Source organism: Pseudoliparis swirei, chromosome 4 (assembly GCF_029220125.1).
Source record: "Pseudoliparis swirei isolate HS2019 ecotype Mariana Trench chromosome 4, NWPU_hadal_v1, whole genome shotgun sequence".
NCBI lineage: Eukaryota > Metazoa > Chordata > Actinopteri > Perciformes > Liparidae > Pseudoliparis > Pseudoliparis swirei.
Window position 1 is genome coordinate 33,315,989 of NC_079391.1, and position 20,690 is coordinate 33,336,678.

A 20,690-nucleotide genomic window follows, 5' to 3' on the forward strand; every position below is an offset into this window, starting at 1 on the left:
ATTGTTTAACAAAGTGTTCAACAAAGTGTTAAAGTGTTAAACAAAGTTTTTAACAAAGTGTTTAGTAAATTGTTTAACAAAGTGTTCAACAAAGAGCATTCAAAGTTGCTCAGGAAAGAGAAGTGAAAGAAAAGAAGGTAATGTGTGAGAAACAACATGGTGGGCCGGTCGGCTTCGTGTCCGGAGCCTCGGACCCAGAGGAAAGGTTCGCTCCCAGGCTCCGCCTCCCAGGCTCCGCCTCCCGGACTCCGCCTCCCGAGCTCCGCCTCCCAGGCTCCACCTCCCAGGCTCCGCCTCCCGAGCTCCGCCTCCCAGGCTCCGCCTCCCGGGCTCCGCCTCCCAGGCTCCACCTCCCAGGCTCCACCTCCCGGGCTCCGCCTCCCAGGCTCCACCTCCCAGGCTCCACCTCCCGGGCTCCACCTCCCAGGCTCCACCTCCCAGGCTCCACCTCCCAGGCTCCGCCTCCCGAGCTCCGCCTCCCAGGCTCCGCCTCCCGGACCCGTCGCTCTGTTCTCACCGCAGTCGGCGATGTGCGACCGGAAGTCCACGATGACGTTGAAGCGTCGGCAGTGGTGGGCGTAGTGGGCGAGCGCGGAGCAGAGGCACGGCGTCCCGCACTTGCAGGTGTCGGCGCGACACTGCTGCTGGAAGGGCGCCGGGCTCAGGTGCTCGTGGCAGCCGGAGAACAGATCCCGGATCAGCACGTCGCACATCTCGGAGGCGTAGGCCGCTGGGCGGGCGACAGGCAGACAGACAGGGTCGCTCAAATGTACAAACATACATTTACATTCACTTTCACATCCGTGAAAATAAACTGACTGATATATGTTTTGTGCCCAATTATATCAGTTATGCCTGAATTCTTGATGATTCTGCATAATACAAATAAATCATCTGTTTGCAAATTCTGAAGGGAAAATAAATCGACAATTAGAGTAAACTTTGTGTTTCCAAGTCTCAATATCTCAAACTATAACGTTTTTACATTCATACCCGACATTAAAGAATAGACTTTGTTGTATACCAATCCTGTCGTGTTACCTTGAATCCTGCAAAGATTCAGAGTTGTATGAGAGTTTGTAAACAGATGTTATTTTATATAGTTTTTATAAATTTATAAAGACTTTTATAATTTTTTTACGAAAACTCTGTTTCCTTCAAAGATTCAAGGTAACACAGATAAATAATGAATATAGAAACATTAATTTTGTGGGTGAAGTATTCCTTTAATACAATGAATCTGTTTAATGTTTAGAAGACAGGATATATTCAAAACGTAGAACATTGTGAAACGTCCTCTACGGAAACAGAAATGGGTCAAGAAGGTGGAAGAGGAGCTGACCGGCCTGCTGGTGAGCGTCACAGGGGTCGAGCGGGGGGACGCTCAGGCTCATGGAGCACGCCGACGAGACTCTCCAGGCGTTTCCGAACAACTGCGGCGTGCTTTCGATCATGCCGGACGGAGATCTGCAGGCGCACCGGAGCACAGGGTTCATCTCTAGAGCGTGTTCCTGTTTGATCTGCATGCAACATGTCGGCGTACAGATCAAAGGGTTCAATCTTCATCTGATGAAAATGTCTAAAATGTGACATAAACGAACATTTTCATCCAAAATAGCTGCGACAAGACTCAGCGGCAAAAGATGAGGACGAAATATAACGGAGAGGATTCTGCAAGTCGTGCGTTCCTCTCTGAAGGATCTTCGGGGGCCGAGTCTCGGTGGCGGACGACCGCTCCGGGCCGTGTATCGTTTACAGCTGTTAGGGCGACATCCGCCTCCACGGCCGTTACGCCGCCGCACACTGGAGCCCCTATGCCGAACAGCCCACTCCTTGTTGAAGTGGCTCATCTGGCCTAAAAGAGTTGAGGCGAGGCTTTTGATGCCGAGCCACGGGCCAGTGTGCATTACAGAGAGAGAGAGAGAGAGAGCACTTCACCATCACCTCCCTCTCCCCTTGCTGAAACGGGAGCTCTCTCTTTGAGGCGGGGGTCGGGGGTCGGAGGGCGCCCACACTTACAGGAAGTCGTCCTGGATGTTGCCGTTGAAGGTGCCGCACAGGCCCGCCGTGCCGTCCCTCCACAGCTCGTCGGCCTGCAGGTAGAGACGGAACTCCCTCCAGCTGTACTGCAGGCGCAGGCCAAACGCCGTCTTCACCTGGAGGAACGCGGACGACAGCTCCTGGATGTTGAAGACGTCTGCAGGACACAAGGGAGGACAGGAGGGAGGACATGAGGGAGGACATGAAAGAGGACACGAGGGAGGTCACCAGGGAGGACACCAGTGGGGACAGGAGGGAGGACATGAAAGGTTATAAAAGCTAATGAAAGGTTATAGAAAGGTGAGGAAAGGTGATGAAAGGTAAGAGAAAGGTGATAGAAAGGTGAGAGAAAGGTGATGAAAGGTGAGGAAAGTTGATAGAAATGTGATGAAAGGTGAGGAAAGGTGATAGCAAGGTGAGAGAAAGGTGATGAAAGGTGATGAAAGGTGATGAAAGGTGAGGAAAGGTGAGGAAAGGTGATAGAAAGTGAGGAAAAGTGAGGAAAGGTGAGAGAAAGGTGATAGAAAGGTGAGGAAAGTTGATAGAAATGTGATGAAAGGTGAGGAAAGGTGATGAAAGGTAAGGAAAGGTGAGAGAAAGGTGAGGAAAGTTGATAGAAATGTGATGAAAGGTGAGAGAAAGGTGATAGCAAGGTGAGAGAAAGGTGATGAAAGGTGATGAAAGGTGATGAAAGGTGAGGAAAGGTGAAAGAAAGATGATGAAAGGTGAGGAAAGGTGAGAGAAAGGTGAGGAAAGGTGATGAAGGTGATGAAGGTGATGAAGGTGATAACGGTTGAGGAGGTTACCGTCAGAATACGGCAGGGCGATGCGGTACTGTCCGGCCATGAAGACCTCGCCAACGTGGCTCAGTGTGATCTCCGTTCTCGGGTCCTCGTCAATAACCAGGCTGACCGACTGCATGCAGGCGCCGTCCAGGTTCTGCAATGAGACCGCCGGTCAGAACCCGCCGGACTGAGACAAGAGAGACCAGACATCTGTGGTAGAAAGGAGCTGCAAAGCCCTTCTAGCGCCCCCTGGAGGCTACAATGTGCACAACAACCATGGAAGTGAATCGGGGAGCAGCAGGATGGTCGAAAAGGCGTTTGCTCTTTTCGCAACGAGCTGCAACAACACCGTCTAACAACGATCACCATTAAATGACCACGAAGAACACCGTTCAATGTCTCCTCCTCCTTTTCTTAATGTCCAGTTTGTTATTCTGCACATATAGAAATATTGCAATACTTTCCTCGCTGGCCCAGAGGCTCAATCACCACTGTGTTGCCTAATTCTGCTGAAATGTGACTTAAAAGACGCTTGTTTAAAAGAAGACTCTTCCAAGATTGCTGCTGAAATGGTAACCAAGTAGTTGTAATTGCTGTGATCAGATTCTCTGCATATGGAGTGCTTTTGGGAGAAGTAATACGAGTATTGATACCACAGTAGTTTACAGCAGCAGGTTCATCCTCCATGGTCAGGGCCAGAAGACCTGCGATGACCAACGGACACTTTGAAGGGCGACCTTTTGGACTTCATCAAAGTACAACTACTTGCTTGATATTTTTAAAGTAATAAAACCAGCTGACAGTAAGCGATCCGCCTCTATGAATCGTCTCTTTCATAAGTGACAGAGCCCCTTAGCCAAAAGGTTTTAGCCCCCTCCTCCTCCTCCTCCTCCTCCTCCTCCTCCTCCTCCTCTTCCCATCATTCACCTCCTGTTTTCCGCATAACCTTCTCTCTGTGCGAGTCCCCCGCCCCATGCAGCGCCTCTCTTCACCTCCCTGCTCACTACAAAGCCGTCCACAGCTTCTGTCAATCAGGCCAGAAAAGGCAATCCCGCCCCCCCCCCCCCCCCCCAGGCTTTTCATTCCTCTTGAACCAGAATTACCTGGACTCATTGGAGGAGGGGGGGGAGTTATTGAGCACTTCAATTATGACATAATCTACAAAACAGACAAATTGCACGAAACTGTGGGGCGAGACAAGAGAGCACCTTGAGAGGCCGGTCGTGCAGAAGTTTAGACGTCGAAAGAAAAACCTTCAAAAAGAGGGTTTCCTTGTTTGTTTGTTTCCTTGTTTGTTTGTTTGTTTGTTTTTGTGACTCACGGCTCCACAGGGGGCGTTCTGGACGGTCACCGTGAACTTCCCCGAGTTGCGGCTCTTGGCGAGGACGTACTGGCACGTGGCAGCGAAGGTGTAGAGCCGCCCGTCGAAGGAGTGGAAGTGCATGTCGCCGGTCACCGAGCACTCGCCTGCAGAGCCAAGGAGACACGAGGAGTCCTTTTCCACCCTCGCAACCTTCCTCCTTCCTCCCGAACTAGAAAGCTACCTTCTTTCTCCCTCTTTTTAGTTCAGACACCTCATCCCTTGTTGCCTTGACGTTTCCTATTTCCTTGCGCCATATTGAAGGAGCTTTTTAATTGCCCTTTTTTATGCTCCCTAAGAAGGAAAGGTCGGCCTTCCTTGGTCATTTCTTATGAGACATTCCTTTTTGCCATCCTAATTAGAACGCGTCCTCCTTCCTTTCCTTTCTCCCGAACAAGAAAGCTTTTCCTTGCACCAGATCTTGAGAATTTTAAACCCTGACTCCCTAAGATAAAGGCCGTTCCCTTTGCGGTCCTTCCTCTCATGTTCCCTAATTAGGAAGCATATGTCCTTTGTTCTCATCTTCCAAAGTAGGAGACATGTTTCTTCCTTTCATATTCCCTAACTAAGATGCTGTGTCCTTCCTTGCTGTCATCCTCAACTAGGATGCTTCCTTTTCCTTTGTTCTTTAATAGGATGATCCTTTTTTGTCCTCACTCCAAAACTTTAAACTCTCCTCCTTCCTATTTCCCCAAACGAGGAAGCATCTACTTGCACCACATTTACAGTATAGGACTCCTTCTCTCCTCCTGGGTCCTTCGTCTTTGACCTTCAGTACAACGGTATAACCTTCCTAGTCCATGAAGTAGGACCCTCTGGGTAAAAGATGATAATGAGGGACATGAAGGGCACCGACCTGGGCAGCTGTAGGCGGTGCAGTTCCACGCTCCGCCCTCGCATGTGCTGCAACAGAAAGCAGAGACGTCCACAGGTGGAGAACGTGAGAGACCGAGCTAATCAGCGGGATCACCGATCCAGACCGGACCGACCGAGCCCAGGTGGTCCTGAGAAGATTAAAAAGGACTGCGTGGAGTCTGCGGGACAATGGGCTGCTTTTTAATATTTCACATCCAGGTGGGGCGATGTCACATATGTTTATTTCAATACACATTTTTATGGAATAAAAGAGCCAGAAAAGTTAAACACTGCTCCCGGTGTGAGGTTAGGTCACGTGTCTCCAGGGAACACAGGAAGCAAAGGTAAGCAAAGTCATAGCAGACGCATCAGGATTTGGACGAATAAATCCAGTTCTAACAGCCTCCCTGTGTGAGGTTCGATAGGTCACATGGGCGAACAGGAAATAACGGGAAGCAACGGGAAGAGACAACAGGAATCACGTGATGAATCCATTCCTGACGCTCTGATCGATTGACGAAGGACCTCACCAGCTGCGGCACTCCTCCTGCAGCGTCTGTCCAGACGGGTAAAACAGGCCGCGGTACTCGCAGCGACAGTCGGAGGGCGCCACGCAGCCTCCGTCCTCGAAAATCAGATCTGAGGAGAGACAGATGCCCGTTCAGAAAATATGTCAATTCATTGTTGTGGTTTATGTTAAGGTCAGAATACTCTACTAAGAGTCTTGACCCGGTGATCGATAATGAGGTCAGAGGAGACGAGCACCATCGGGGCAGTAGCATCCGTCCAGGCAGGCCAGCTTGCTGTCGATGCACGTTCGCTCCAGGTCGCAGGAGGCCGGGCAGCAGCTGATGCATTCCCTGTACTGCAGACCTGGAGGACACCGCTTCTCTGCAGAGAAATCACACACAACACACACGTCAAAGGACTGTAGGGTAACACACACGTCAAAGGACTGTAGGGTAACACACACGTCAAAGGACTGTAGGGTAACACACACGTCAAAGGACTGTAGGGTAACACACACGTCAAAGGACTGTAGGGTAACACACACGTCAAAGGACTGTAGGGTAACACACTCGTTAAAGGACTGTAGGGTAACACACGCGTCAAAGGACTGTAGGGTAACACACACATCAAAGGACTGTAGGGTAACACACACGTCAAAGGACTGTAGGGTAACACACTCGTCAAAGGACTGTAGGGTAACACACACGTCAAAGGACTGTAGGGTAACACACTCGTTAAAGGACTGTAGGGTAACACACGCGTCAAAGGACTGTAGGGTAACACACACGTCAAAGGACTGTAGGGTAACACACACGTCAAAGGACTGTAGGGTAACACACACGTCAAAGGACTGTAGGGTAACACACTCGTTAAAGGACTGTAGGGTAACACACATGTCAAAGGACTGTAGGGTAACACACACGTCAAAGGACTGTAGGGTAACACACACGTCAAAGGACTGTAGGGTAACACACTTGTTAAAGGACTGTAGGGTAACACACGCATCAAAGGACTGTAGGGTAACACACACGTCAAAGGACTGTAGGGTAACACACTCGTTAAAGGACTGTAGGGTAACACACACGTCAAAGGACTGTAGGGTAACACACACGTCAAAGGACTGTAGGGTAACACACTCGTTAAAGGACTGTAAGGTAACACACACGTCAAAGGACTGTAGGGTAACACACACGTCAAAGGACTGTAGGGTAACACAGACGTCAAAGGACTGTAGGGTAACACACACGTCAAAGGACTGTAGGGTAACACACTCGTTAAAGGACTGTAGGGTAACACAGACGTCAAAGGACTGTAGGGTAACACACACGTCAAAGGACTGTAGGGTAACACACACGTCAAAGGACTGTAGGGTAACACAGACGTCAAAGGACTGTAGGGTAACACACACGTCAAAGGACTGTAGGGTAACACACACGTCAAAGGACTGTAGGGTAACACACACGTGAAAGGACTGTAGGGTAACACACACACTCCAAAGGACTGTAGGGAAGTGAAGCTTTCTTTCAGGTTATGAAACAACCCCTGTGATTGGAGAACGTACCGCACTGAGGAATGTGCCGCCTCCAGTCGTGCAGTGGGTGGTCGGCGTGGGCGCAGGCCCGGGCGTACTCGCTGAACACCTGGCATACCTCCTCGCCGCTGGGACCCGACCTTCAACGGGGGAGACAGACAGAGGGGGAGTCTCTGAGCAAGGGGAGGCGTGACCACAGAGGAGAGGCGTGGCCACAGGCAGGAGGCGTGGCCACAGAGGAGAGGCGTGGCCACAGACGAGAGGCGTGGCCACAGAGGAGAGGCGTGGCCACAGATGAGAGGCGTGGCCACAGAGGAGAGGCATGGCCACAGAGGAGAGGCGTGGCCACAGACGAGCGGCATGGCCACAGAGGAGAGGCGTGGCCACAGACGAGAGGCGTGGCCACAGACGAGAGGCGTGACCACAGAGGAGAGGCGTGGCCACAGACGAGAGGCGTGGCCACAGACGAGGACAGGGTACGCCCAACTGATCCGACTGTACCGAGCCCAACGAGGCCGGCCAGAGATGAAACCAGGTCTGTTGGAGCGTGGCGCTATCTGATGAGGCCCATCGGTGTCTCCACCGCCGGTGTCTGTTCCCCCTCACTCCAGGCAGCTTTGAACTCGCTGCAGGGCTCATGTTACTAACAGAGGCCACGTTCAGGGTCACGGAGCCGAGCCACCAGGACACACCGTGAGAGGGCTGAGTGGGATCGCTTCCAGCCAGACAGGAAACCGGGAGAGCTAACGGACGTTTTTAGAGTTGACCTGGACTGAAAGGTCAAGATCCAGAAACTCACCAAACAAGAAGAGCTGTCCCCAAGAAGACGTTACGAAACACCACTGCAGCCTGAAGTCTGTATATGAACGTATACATTTTAAATAGCCCATTAACTAAAGAACTTCTGTAAGGATGTGTTATGAGATTATCCCACAGACCGTATATAAGAAGTCACTCTCGCCATCTTGGATTACGGCCACCGACAACCAGTGAACAGAAATTACAATATTTGTTGCTTTATGGTTCCATATTCAATATTTTGTACAGCCCAAAATCACAAATGTAACTCTATAATCTGTACACATCCTCTAACCCAGGACCTCATTTGACTCTAAATGACCATAAAGTATAAACGATGACATCATGCTGTATAGAAGAAGACTTGAAACTAGAGACTGAGACATAAACTCATGTTTACAATGTTTACTGAGGGAATACATCAAGAGAAGTAGAGTCACTATATAGACTTCTATACAACCAGAGGAGCCCCCTGGTGGTCAACGAGAGATAATGGAGCTTTAACACATGAAGCATAGACTTCTATACAACCAGAGGAGTCGCCCCCTGGTGGTCAGGAGAGAGAATGCAGCTTTAACACATGAAGCCTCGACTTCTATACAACTGCTCTTACATGCAGAGGTCGTTGGAGCAGCTCGCCATGTAGGACAGCGGGCTGACGAAGTCGTGGCAGCTCTGAAACGGCGGATCCAGCAGCATCGCACACACGTCCTCCACTTCCTGCAACCAGGAAACACACAGAGACGAGTTTCACACGAACGCTTCTCGGTCCACAGCGGTTCTTTGTGTTCAGACTCCTCACCTGCAGGACGTGAGCTTCCACTGCGGCGCAGGGCGAAGAGAAGCCAGAGTGCACCATGGGACATCGGGCTTCGTGGGGCTCGGCCTCCACCCAGCTGTTCCCAAACATCTCCACATCGTCAGTCAGCACACCTGAGAGAGACGGCGCGTTGACTTTAGCACACGTCAGATGTACTTGTGCACGAAGAAATATTAATTACATTTTTTGGGAAAACTGCAAAGTGCAATATGACTGAGGAAGAGAGTTAAATGAGGTTTTTAAACTCTTGATCGCACCTTTAATATGTTGCATCCACAACGTACGATGAACTCAAAGTAACATGAAGCATTATTATCACGTGTCACGAGGTCATGTGACATGCAGCCCACGGGCTTTGGGGTTCAGAGGGTTTGAATCTGCATCACGTTGAGTGGTGATTCAATAAAAGTAGATGGTGCTACACTCCTCCTGCTCGCCGTGGCGATCAACGGGACCGTACCGTAGCTGGTCTTCAGGTCGTCCTGGACGTCGGCGTTGAAGTTCCCGCACAGGCCGCAGGTCCGGCCCACGAACTCCGGGCTGAGCTTGACGTAGACGGAGCCGCCGCGGCCCTCCCACGCCAGCGTGAAGCCGCGCTGCTGCGTCACCAGCACGTACTGCGAGATGCGCTCCACCTGCAGGTCGTGGATGCGATGCGGCAGCTGCAGGCTGGGGACGGGGGAGGGGGGGGGGGGGGGGACAGTGAACGCACCGCGAGAATAACAGACGCCGCCTCCTCACAAGGTCAAATAAATAGGTCTGAAAAAAAAGAGCGAGAGTGGAGAGGCTCTGCCGACCTTTGACCCTTGAAGGTCACGTTGTCGGCGTGCAGCCGGAGCTCGCCGTCCCACGGGAAGAAGAGGCTGACGGAGCGGTGGCAGGTGTAGGGGGCGGAGCCGCAGTCCGGGTCATTGTGGACCTGCACAGACGCAGATAATGGATACGAATAACATGCATTTCACCTTTAAAGAGCTTTAAAATGTCACTTGTTGTACAAAGTACGGGAGAGAGAGTGTTTCTCTTAGGCTGAAGCAACTTCAGAGTCAAAGACATATTTGTAGCATCTTTTCTGTCCAGCTGGATGAAGGAAACACAAGAAATAAGCTAATAAATAAGAAATGACATCAGACATACAACATAAGCCTGAAACAGGGTCAAACGCTGAAACTCGAGCCCTGAAAGTCACGCAGAAATAAACCGTCGGGCTGCGTCCTTCTGACTTGACGCTTTTTCTTTTTCTATTTGGTTTCTGAAACACGTGAATAACGATAAAGCGTCGGGATCCTTTGGGATTTTTTTTGTTGCTTCCCCCCCGTAAGCAGATACCGGTACCCGCCGCCTTCTCACGGGGAACAAAGTGCCGGTCTGTTGCCGATGCTCTCGAGGCATTGTGGGTAATTGAGGTATTTAACGGTAATTGACTCTAATAACCAGAAAGCTTTCGTTAATCTTCCAGGAAAACCTCTTGACCTCGAGGGCCCCGAGACTTGGAACGTGGCAGGAGTCGGGAAGCGGGAAGCGGGAAGCGGGAAGCGGGAAGCGGGAAGCGGGAAGCGGGAAGCGGGCGACGGACCGAAACCGCCTGGGGGAGAGGGGGGGGGGGGCTGACCTGGACGGTGAGGCCGGCCCGGCCGGTCTCCTCACAGTCCCTCAGCAGCGTGTACGAGCAGCGGCCGGGGAAGTGGTAGTAGAGGCCGTCGAAGGTCTCGAAGTTGTACTGACCCCACGAGCGGCAGGTCATCTCCCTCTCGAAGCCGGGGTTTGGAACTGGGGGGGGGGGGATAGGGGGAGGAGCCACGGTGGTGATGAAAGGTCACAACGTTTTATTTACTTCACACAAGAACCAATCATGAGGTTTCACTCACCCCTCGCGTGTGTCGCTCTTCATTAAGAGACAGGAGAAGCTAATAGAGGCTAAAATAAGCTAATATAGGCTAATATAAGCTAATATAGGCTAATAGAAGCTAATAGAGGCTAAAATAAGCTAATATAGGCTAATATAAGCTAATATAGGCTAATAGAAGCTAATAGAGGCTAATATAAGCTAATATAGGCTAATAGAGGCAAATATAAGCTCATAGAGGCTAATAGAAGCTCTAAATGCTAACGCACATGTTTTGATTGAAGCTGCATTTGGTAACTTTAATAAAACATAACTTGTTGTCATATTTCAGTATCCTGACAGTCAGAGAAATATAATCTTCTCCTCAGAACGTCCGCTCAAAGAAAAACAACCAATCAGAGCGCTGGAATATGTTTATGAAAACATCTGCGCTGAGAAATAGAACGAAGAGTGAAACTACGCCGAGGAGGATTCATAATTAACCTCATGTCTCATATATTGAATACTTTATTGCCTTCATACAAACCCGGAGAAGAAACAAGTCAAGCATTACATGTATTTTACTGTAAATGGATAAATATCCTGTAAAACTATTGGATTTGGCTCCAAAATATATACTCAAATGTATATTTTCAAGATATCTCGTTTCCAACGCATCTCAAAAGCTTTTATTGGTGATTCTATTGGTGAGCGCATGAAGAGTCCTCGGCTCTGATTGGTCGGTCTCACGTGAGGAGCACCAAAAGAGGCGGGGCTTATTATCTGCAGGATGTCTGTTTGAGTTATTAAAGTTATTAAAGTTACAAAGAGCAGCTTTAGGAGAAGTCTTTTCAGACAGAATAACATTAAGAAAATGACAATGAAGTTAATTTGTATTATATGTCGAAAACATTAATGAAAGTACCTCAAAGTAAAAGCATCACTTTATTGAAGTTGATAAAGCTGGAGCTGATTCCAACTACGTTTTATATTCTTCTGGGTTGATTTAGCGACAATAATACACCAAGATGGACGATTTTAAAATGAAGAATATTTTATTTAAATAAACTAAACCTGCGAAGAAACTAAAGCTGCCCAGTAACTTTCATAAAAAGGGATGTCAGCATCATTCAGGCGCATGTGGTGAAGCCCCGCCCCCACAGCAGGTGTGTGGCCTACCTGTCTGACACCTGTGTCCAGTGGCCTGGTACACGCTGCAGTCACATGACTCCCACGCGGCGCACTGACCCCCGTTGAGGCAGCGCAGCGCGCACGGCTCTGCGGGGGAGAACAGAACGAGGAGGTGAGCCCAGGTGTGGAGCGCTCTGGCTTCATTATTGTTGGACTGGCGGACAATAATTCTATGGATAGTTTTTAATACAATGACATTTATTTTGTACCACAAGGGAAAACTTAAAGCCCCACTATGTAGTTTTTCCCTTTTAGCGCCCCTTCAGTTTTTGAGGTATTTAACGTTTACTTCAGTGTCGTAAATACCCAGTTACGATAGACGCAGCCTCGCATACACTTGTATTGAGTTGGGATCATGTGTTGTCCTGTATTATAATTATTATATTATTATTATTATTATTTGTACGTGTCACGGGTTATAAAAGGTGACGAGGGGGAGGTGACGCAAGTTTTTTTTTGTTTGGAGCGCGCTGACAGGCGGCGGACTCAGAACGGCAGCAATCCGGCGACTGTTTCTATTTTGGATTTATACCAACGGACGGGATCACAAATAGAAGACTGAGCAGGAACACTGTGAACTGGCCCAGCACCGACCGGACCAGGGTGAAGGAGGCGGGGATTGAACGCGGCGCGTGCAGTCGTTTACTTTTGTTTTGGGGGACTGCAAAGACTTTGGGGACTGTCGGGATCCGGGGATTATACTTCGTTTTGAGTGGGTTTGATTGTTTGTAGTGTATGTGTTCATTTTGGGGGCTTCAGATGCATTGAATTTGATTTAATATAATAACATTTGGGTTTCCGCATATCGACTGTGTGTTTTTCTTTTACGACCATTTGAGCAGAGAGTTAACACCAGAATTCGCAGATCCACCCATTCCCTTTTTTTTTTTAGCGTATTGTACCTTTTCCCCTTGATTGAGTTGCTCAGGGCGAATTGTTACAACATAACCAAAAGAATGACAACATTTAGTTTAGATGAAATACCGATCGCGTTTTCAGCCTATATACGTTGTTTTCTAAATGTTTGAATGTGGAGTACGTGTGATCGAATACAATATTGTTGACAACACAAAAAAGCTACATACAAAAGCTCCCCTTATCCTGGAGCTGCGAGCGTGGAGTGGCACTTTATGACATTGCGTAATCACTGCCAGAAAGCAGGTCTTAGTACATCCGCCCCGGAGCGGGCGGCTCCAGAATCCTACATAGCGGCGTTATTTCCCCACAGACCCCCGATGGCGGAGCCGCAAATCGTCATATTAAAAGTCATTGTAGCGGCACAATTTTTTTCAAGCTGTTATTTTAAGGTACAATTGTTACATAGTGTTGCTTTAAAGAGTAGCCTGTGATACAAATAGATCAACAGTTAAAGGGCCAGCGTGTTGCATTACGGAGGATTTATTGGCAAAAGTGTGTTAGACTTTAAGCACCTGAAACTGTGAATTGTTGTGTTGTTGTTCACTTCACCTATCGGTTTACTTCCCCTAATCGACTATATTTTGGGAACTTTGAGACACTTTGTCCATCTCACTTTCTCCTCCAGTTAGATGGGAGATGAATGCTACTCTCACGACTCATGCCTGCTAGGTCTAGAGCTAGCGTTTAGCTTAGCATAAAGACTGGAAGCAGATGGAAGCAGCTAGCTTTGTCCAAAGTGATTTACCTTTGGACAAAGAGAGGCTAGCTGTGTATTTAAAGTCTTAATTAAAATGTCTGTCAAACTGTTGTGTCAAAACCACTATGTGTGGGATTTAAAATGGCCGCCCCCAATGGTAGTCCCTTTAGTCTACCATTGGGGGCGGCCTCCTCCCTCCACCACCCTCTCCTCAAGGGACTGGGCTGGTATGAACTGGATGCGATACACAAACCGCCTCACTTTTCACCAGCGTTCTCTCTTCTTCTTTACCACGAAAACATTTAGCATGGCGTCTTTAAGCTTGAATTGAATTCTCTAAACCTTTATAAACGCACCTTGAATCCTACGAAACGACGACCTCAGGGCGTCCTTCACCTGCCGGGCGAGCAGGGAAGAGTTGGCTGGACGCTCGTCTCCGCTGACTGCGTGTACCGGTGAACCAGACGTTGATTGGTTGGATGGCGGTGAGCTGGTCTGTGATTGGTCAGATGGTGTTGACCGTGATTGGTTTAGTGAGGGGAAGCTGGAGGAAACGTGGCGTGCTATTGTCGAGCTGTTTCTGGATTGATTAGCTCCTGTTAAACTGTTTGGCGATTGATTGGATGTTGAGGTCAGGGATGATTGGTTTGATGTTTTGGGGTTTAACGGCGTTTGGCTCGATGGCGATTGGCTCGGCGTCGTGGTTTTGTCTGATGAATTGTCAGATGCAACTTTGGCTTTGTGCACTGGCACTGAGTTGGTTGGTAACTGGCTGGATTTTGGTGTGCTGACTAATGATATTCCGGATGAGATTGTTGGTGATTGGCTGGTTTGTGTCGTGGTGCCTCGTGATTGGCTGGTTTGTGGCATGCTGCCTGGTGATTGGCTGGTTTGTGTCGTGGTGCCTGGTGATTGGCTGGTTTGTGGCATGCTGCCTGGTGATTGGCTGGTTTGTGTCGTGGTGCCTGGTGATTGGCTGGTTTGTGTCGTGGCGCCTCGTGATTGGCTGGTTTGTGGCATGCTGCCTGGTGATTGGCTGGTTTGTGTCGTGGCGCCTGGTGATTGGCTGGATGACACAGTTCTGGATGCCGTTTGACTCAGTGGTGCCGTGGTTGCAGCTGATTGGTCAGAGCTGACAACCCATGAGGAGGCGGGTGTCCTCTCCATGCTCGAGGTCGTCTGGTTGGACAGTTCGGTCCGGCTGGCCGCCGGTTGGCTGGAAGACGAGTTGGTTCCCGCGGCAGCAGCTGCTGTCTGGAGGTCCTTGAGGAGAGAAACTGGATCAGATCATTTGATCCTATGGAGCCTCTTCCAACCAAATATAATAAATCTCATCATTTTCATATTGGGCCTTGGCACCGTTGGGCAAAGAGAGAACCAGAAACCAAGTCCTTGTTTAGTTAATTACATTAAATCAAAAACAGAAGCTCAGCTCTCGGGTGACGGACGAATAACAAACTGAACATCCGTCCGGCGTGACGATGACTCATTGATTCAGGAGGTGTGGATACCGACGCGGTGGCACGAGGTCCATCGACCCCGCGACCCGCGCTGCTAATTGTGTTGTTGGTTTCCTAACCTCCTGAAGCTCGGACCGGATTCTCACGCCTCTCCGAGCCAAAGGGAACAAAGGCAGCGGCCAGCATTCAGGCCGCCGGAGGCTCCGGTGGCAGCAGAGACAACGGGCCGGCTCCTCTGGGCTCCTCTGGGCTCCTCTGGGCTCCTGTGAGTCTTCAGCCTGATCTCGTCAAAAAGTTGAACCTCTTTTGTTTTGAAAGTCTCTTTTCTGTATTTCTGTTTGGCTGTTTCGACCAATGGGAATTCCGATTAGGATAAAAAAGAAAACACAATGATACTATCGGGCTGGAGTCATTTGCGATAATGCGTAATTTGTCGATATCCCACAAAATGATATTGGATGCTATCTCGCCAGGTGGGCGGGTTCAATAAACAGCGATCTGTCAGTCAGGAGGCCGCTGTTAACGTTACGTCACCCAAAAAAGACCTTTCCTCAAACTCAGATGTTTTGTTGCCCTAACCTAACGAAGTATTTCACGATCTTTGCCTAAACTTAACTAAACATTTAACGATTTTTTCCGAAACCTTACTGAGTAGTGTTGTTGTCTCAACTCAACTAGATATTTCACGAACTTAACAAAACATTTTACGATCTTTTCCGAAATTTAACAAAGTATTTCATGATCTTTTCCGAAACGTAACTAAGAAGTTATGTCGCCTAAAGTTTTTAAGTACTTCACAATTGTTTACAAAACCTAACCAAGTATTTGATGATCTTCTCCGAAACGTAACTAAGTATTTCACAATCTTTTCCAAAACCTAACCAAGTATTTCACGATCTTTTCCTGAACACAACTAAGTATTTTACGATTTTCTCCGAAATGTAACTAAGAAGTTATGACGTCTAAAGCTAACTAAGTTTTTCACAAACTTTTGCTAAACTTAACTAAGTATTTCACGATATTTCCAAAACCTAACCAAAGTATTTCACAATCTTTTCCTGAACTCAACTAAGTATTTTACGATCTTCTCCTAAATGTAAATAACTAGTTTTGTGGCCTAAACCAAACTGAGTTTCCTGTGAACGAGCAGAAATTGACACGTGTTACTGGATTTTTGCGGGAAAATGTACGAAAAATGAGGGCCTACTTTTTAGTAAGCTATCATATCATGTTTGATGGCTGTGTGCGATCGTATGAGGAGACAACGATACCGTTCGTGACACATTTTCGTGATTGAATTCATATACAGTTGCATGAATTTCTAAAGCTGCAGTGTGTAGGCTCTGGCGCCCTCTAGCTGTGAGGTTGCGGATTGCAAACTAAATGAAACCCGGACAAAAAACCACGACGCTCGACTCGAAAACGTGAAAACGTGAAAGTCTCCATCTTCCGCCAGTGTTTGGTTTGTCCCTTCTGGGTTACCGTAGTAACGTAGCAGAGTGCATGAAGAGGTATATGTATGTGTATATATTAGGGCTGTCAGCGTTAACGCGTTAATCTATGCGATTAATTTGGCCGCGTTAACGCACTAAAATATCTTAACGCAATTAACGCAACTTTGTTTACTTCCGGTGTGCCTTGACGTTTTTACACTCCTCTGAGTGTCAAACCGCGGCAGTACGGTTTAACACTGTTTCCGTTTTTAAAACAATTATTTCTCCGCGAAAATAAGGAGCAGAAATCAGTTTAACTCGTGGATGAATCAGTCGGGTTTCCTCCTGCTCTCCTTCCTCCCGTCTCCCCCTCTGACACACAGAGGAACGGAGGGGCGACGTGTCGGGTGACGCGGCGCGGAAAGAACTCGTCACACGAAACCTTCAACGTGATTTGTCAATCCGTATGTCTGTCAACATTTTGCGAAAAAAACAACCAATGAACACTCAGTAAATCACAAAGGACCTCCCACCTCACAGGGGAGGCTCATTAGCAGCCTGTCAGTCAGAGAGCAGAGAACACGGCGCGAGGACAATGTGCCTCAATATATAGAGAGCTGAGATTGTTCTGGAATGTTTGATGTATAACACGTGGGTATGTGTCACATGCAAACGCCTTTAAAAGGTGAATTTACATTTTTTTGTAAAATGGAGAAAATGCCCCCAGCCTCCAGAGGGTTAACGTGACATATGTGAATGTCAGTCAGTTACCAAGGCCACTGGTTCTGCTGTTCAGTGGTAAAGATGACAGGACCAATGGGGTCTCAATATACTTCTTTTTTTTTACTAATCTGATGTTTCACTGAAGAAACAATTTATCATCCACAATATTAAATACCTCGCTGGCACTTTATAGGTAGGAGCCTCTTTAAAAACACAGCTCTGTGTGAAGTTTGGTCTTTAAAAAGAAGAAGAAAAAAACTTGAATGAATTTCAAAATGTGCGATTAATTAGTTAATTTTTTTTAATCGATTGACAGCCCTAGTATATATATATATATATGTATATATATATATATGTATGTATATATACAGTATATGTATATATGTATGTGTATATATATATATATGTATTTATATGTGTGTGTATATATATATATATATATATATGTATATATATGCATATACATACACATATATATATGTGTATATATGCATATACACACATATATATATATATACACATATGGTGTCTGTGTGTTGGTGTGTGTGTGTATGTGTTGGTGATGTGTGAGTGTTTGTGATGTGTGTGTGTGTGTGTGTGAGTGTGTGTGGCGCTCCATCAGCACCAACGTGGCGGCCTACCTGTCCTCCCTGGGAAGCGGTGTCCCATTTCTGGTTCTTTATGCTGCTCTGGCTGCTGGGACAAGAGAACAAGGACAGGGTTGTTCCTCCGTCGCCCCGACAACACCACCACCACACAACCCCCCTACACCACCACCACACACACACACACCACCACCACCACCACACACCACCACCACACACACACCACCACCACCACCACCACACACACACACACCACCACCACACAACCCCCTTACACCACCACCACCCCCACATCACAACACAACCCCCCCACACCACCACCACACAACCCCCCAAATACCAATGCATCACACACCACCTGTTGCTCCCTGAGTTACTAGCAGCGCTGCAGCGGCTCCATTTAATCAACTGTTTATCAATCAATCCATTAATCGGTCGGTTTTATTATTTTTAAAGAGTGAAAAATGTCCCTCGCAATTCAAATATATTTAATTTAATTAAAAGCAAGATTCAACATATTGTTATAAATAACTTCAAAAATAAAATAACAAAAGTCCTCGTTCACAAAAGCAAATATTCACATTTGAGAAGCAAGAATCCTCCAATGAATAGTTTATGTACAAATTAAAATACAATTCTTACTTCAAATCTTACAACAATAATAATATTAGTTAAAATAATTTTACTATTAATTATAAGATAAGGGAATCAAACACAATACTTGAAAGAAGATAAACAACCTATATGTTTTTGGGATTGTATTTGATTATACATATATATATATATTATTTATTCATAAAAAATACATGTAATTAAAATATATATATATATATTATTTGAATTTTAAAAAATCTTCATTATATATATAATGCAAAAATACATGCAATTCATATAATATATATATATATATAATATATGTATAAATGAAAATATACATTCAAATAAAATACATATCATATATATATATAAATGAAAAAGTACATGTAATTCAAATAATATATATATATTATAATATATATAAATGAAAAAATACATATATTTCAAATAATATATATATATATCTATGTATGAATGGAAATATACATTCAAATAAAAATATATATTATATATATATATATAAATGAAAAAATACATGTAATTCAAATAATATATATATATTATATTATTTAAATTACATGTATTTTTTCCATTATTTTGCCATTATATATATATATATATATATATATATATATATACAGGACTGTCTCAGAAAATTAGAATATTGTGATAAAGTTCTTTATTTTCTGTAATGCAATTAAAAAAACAAAAATGTCATGCATTCTGGATTCATTACAAATCAACTGAAATATTGCAAGCCTTTTATTCTTTTAATATTGCTGATTATGGCTTACAGCTTAAGAAAACTCAAATATCCTATCTCTAAATATTAGAATATCATGAAAAGTATACTAGTAGGGTATTAAACAAATCACTTGAATCGTCTAATTAACTCGAAACACCTGGAAACACATTTTCAAATGTTTGATTTTGTTTTGCTGTTATAAATCTTTTTTTAACTTGGTCTGAGGAAATATTCAAATTTTATGAGATAGGATTTTAGAGTTTTCTTAAGCTGTAAGCCATAATCAGCAATATTAAAAGAATAAAAGGCTTGCAATATTTCAGTTGATTTGTAATGAATCCAGAATGCATGACATTTTTGTTTTTTTAATTGCATTACAGAAAATAAAGAACTTTATCACAATATTCTAATTTTCTGAGACAGTCCTGTATATATATGTATAATGAAACATATATTTTTTTAAATAAAACAAGTCCTTACTTGTTGAAGGTCTCCCAGGCCGGGAGCTCGACTCCCCACGACAGGTGCGCTGAAACCAACAGCTGAGAAGTCAATGTGGCTGCAATAACTTTATTTTAACTCTACAACTCTGTGATTTTGCCTCGCGCAGGTGTTTCTCACCTTGGTAGATGAGGATGAAACACACCGACAGCCAGGGGAAAGGCCGCTTCCGGCCTCGCGCTGAACAGGGCTCCATGGGTCCGGGTCCGGGCAGCATCACCTGGTGAGGTCCCTCCGGCTGGACTCCCGCGGCTCCCTGCTCTGCTCCATCCGGGTCATCTGCGAGCGGCCGGGCGCGCGCCTCCAAGAGCCCGCCGCACCTGCTCATTAGCATAAGGTGTGCGCGCGGTGGGCGGGGCGTCGCGCAGGCGCACACGACGACACCGGAAACCAAAAAAGGTGACACAAGAGTAATTCCACTCGAACTAACGAGATGATGTAAATAAATGATGAGTGTGAATAAAACCTTTATTACACATGCGCTGTGGAGCGTAGAGGACCCGGAGAGGACCGGGACCGACAGCTGGACCGGGACCGACAGCTGGACCAGGAGCACAGTGCCCCTTTGTGGAGGGACCGGAAGTCATCGTGCAAAATGACATTAAAAAAATAAATAGATTTTAAAAATATACGTGATGTTTATTCAACATCCGGGTCACCTGCAGCAGATGAGTTCCTTCACTCAATTGTTTGCTTTTGTTTTTAAATAATAATTGATATAATTTACATTTTAAATAAGAAGAAAACGCAGCTTTAACACATGAAGCACAGACTTCTATACAACCAGAGGAGTTGCCTCCTGGTGGTCAGGAGAGAGAATGCAGCTTTAACACATTAAGCATAGACTTCTATACAACCAGAGGAGTGGCCCCTGGTGGTCAGGAGAGAGAATGCAGCTTTAACACATGAAGCATAGACTTCTATACAACCAGAGGAGTGGCCCCTGGTGGTCAGGAGAGAGAATGCAGCTTTAACACATGAAGCATATACTTCTATATAACCAGAGGAGTCCCCTGGTGGTCAGGAGAGAGAATGCAGCTTTAACACATGAAGCATAGACTTCTATACAACCAGAGGAGTGGCCCCTGGTGGTCAGGAGAGAGAATGCAGCTTTAACACATGAAGCATAGACTTCTATACAACCAGAGGAGTTGCCTCCTGGTCAGGAGAGAGAATGCAGCTTTAACACATTAAGCAGACTTCTATACAACCAGAGGAGTGGCCCCTGGTGGTCAGGAGAGAGAATGCAGCTTTAACACATGAAGCATAGACTTCTATACAACCAGAGGAGTGGCCCCT

At 46.4% G+C, this 20,690-nt stretch overlaps 1 protein-coding gene across 1 annotated transcript in view; it reads right to left on the bottom strand.

Moving 5' to 3' along the window:
• The window catches only part of otog (otogelin), a 50,578-nt gene extending 30,711 nt beyond the window's left edge, over positions 1–19,867 (bottom strand). Inside the window, exons 1-19 of the mRNA XM_056413698.1 lie at positions 19,512–19,867; positions 19,371–19,419; positions 17,585–17,639; positions 13,684–14,590; positions 11,701–11,799; positions 10,309–10,466; positions 9,497–9,618; positions 9,160–9,368; positions 8,682–8,812; positions 8,493–8,599; positions 7,112–7,221; positions 5,806–5,931; positions 5,571–5,679; positions 5,042–5,088; positions 4,147–4,292; positions 2,847–2,979; positions 2,020–2,197; positions 1,343–1,467; positions 281–730 (exon numbers count right to left, since the gene is read on the bottom strand). Coding sequence (XP_056269673.1) covers positions 281–730; positions 1,343–1,467; positions 2,020–2,197; positions 2,847–2,979; positions 4,147–4,292; positions 5,042–5,088; positions 5,571–5,679; positions 5,806–5,931; positions 7,112–7,221; positions 8,493–8,599; positions 8,682–8,812; positions 9,160–9,368; positions 9,497–9,618; positions 10,309–10,466; positions 11,701–11,799; positions 13,684–14,590; positions 17,585–17,639; positions 19,371–19,419; positions 19,512–19,725 — 3,475 coding nt within the window. The 5' untranslated portion in view covers positions 19,726–19,867. The remainder of the gene's footprint in view (positions 1–280; positions 731–1,342; positions 1,468–2,019; positions 2,198–2,846; positions 2,980–4,146; positions 4,293–5,041; positions 5,089–5,570; positions 5,680–5,805; positions 5,932–7,111; positions 7,222–8,492; positions 8,600–8,681; positions 8,813–9,159; positions 9,369–9,496; positions 9,619–10,308; positions 10,467–11,700; positions 11,800–13,683; positions 14,591–17,584; positions 17,640–19,370; positions 19,420–19,511) is intronic.
• Positions 19,868–20,690: the final 823 nt, after the last annotated feature.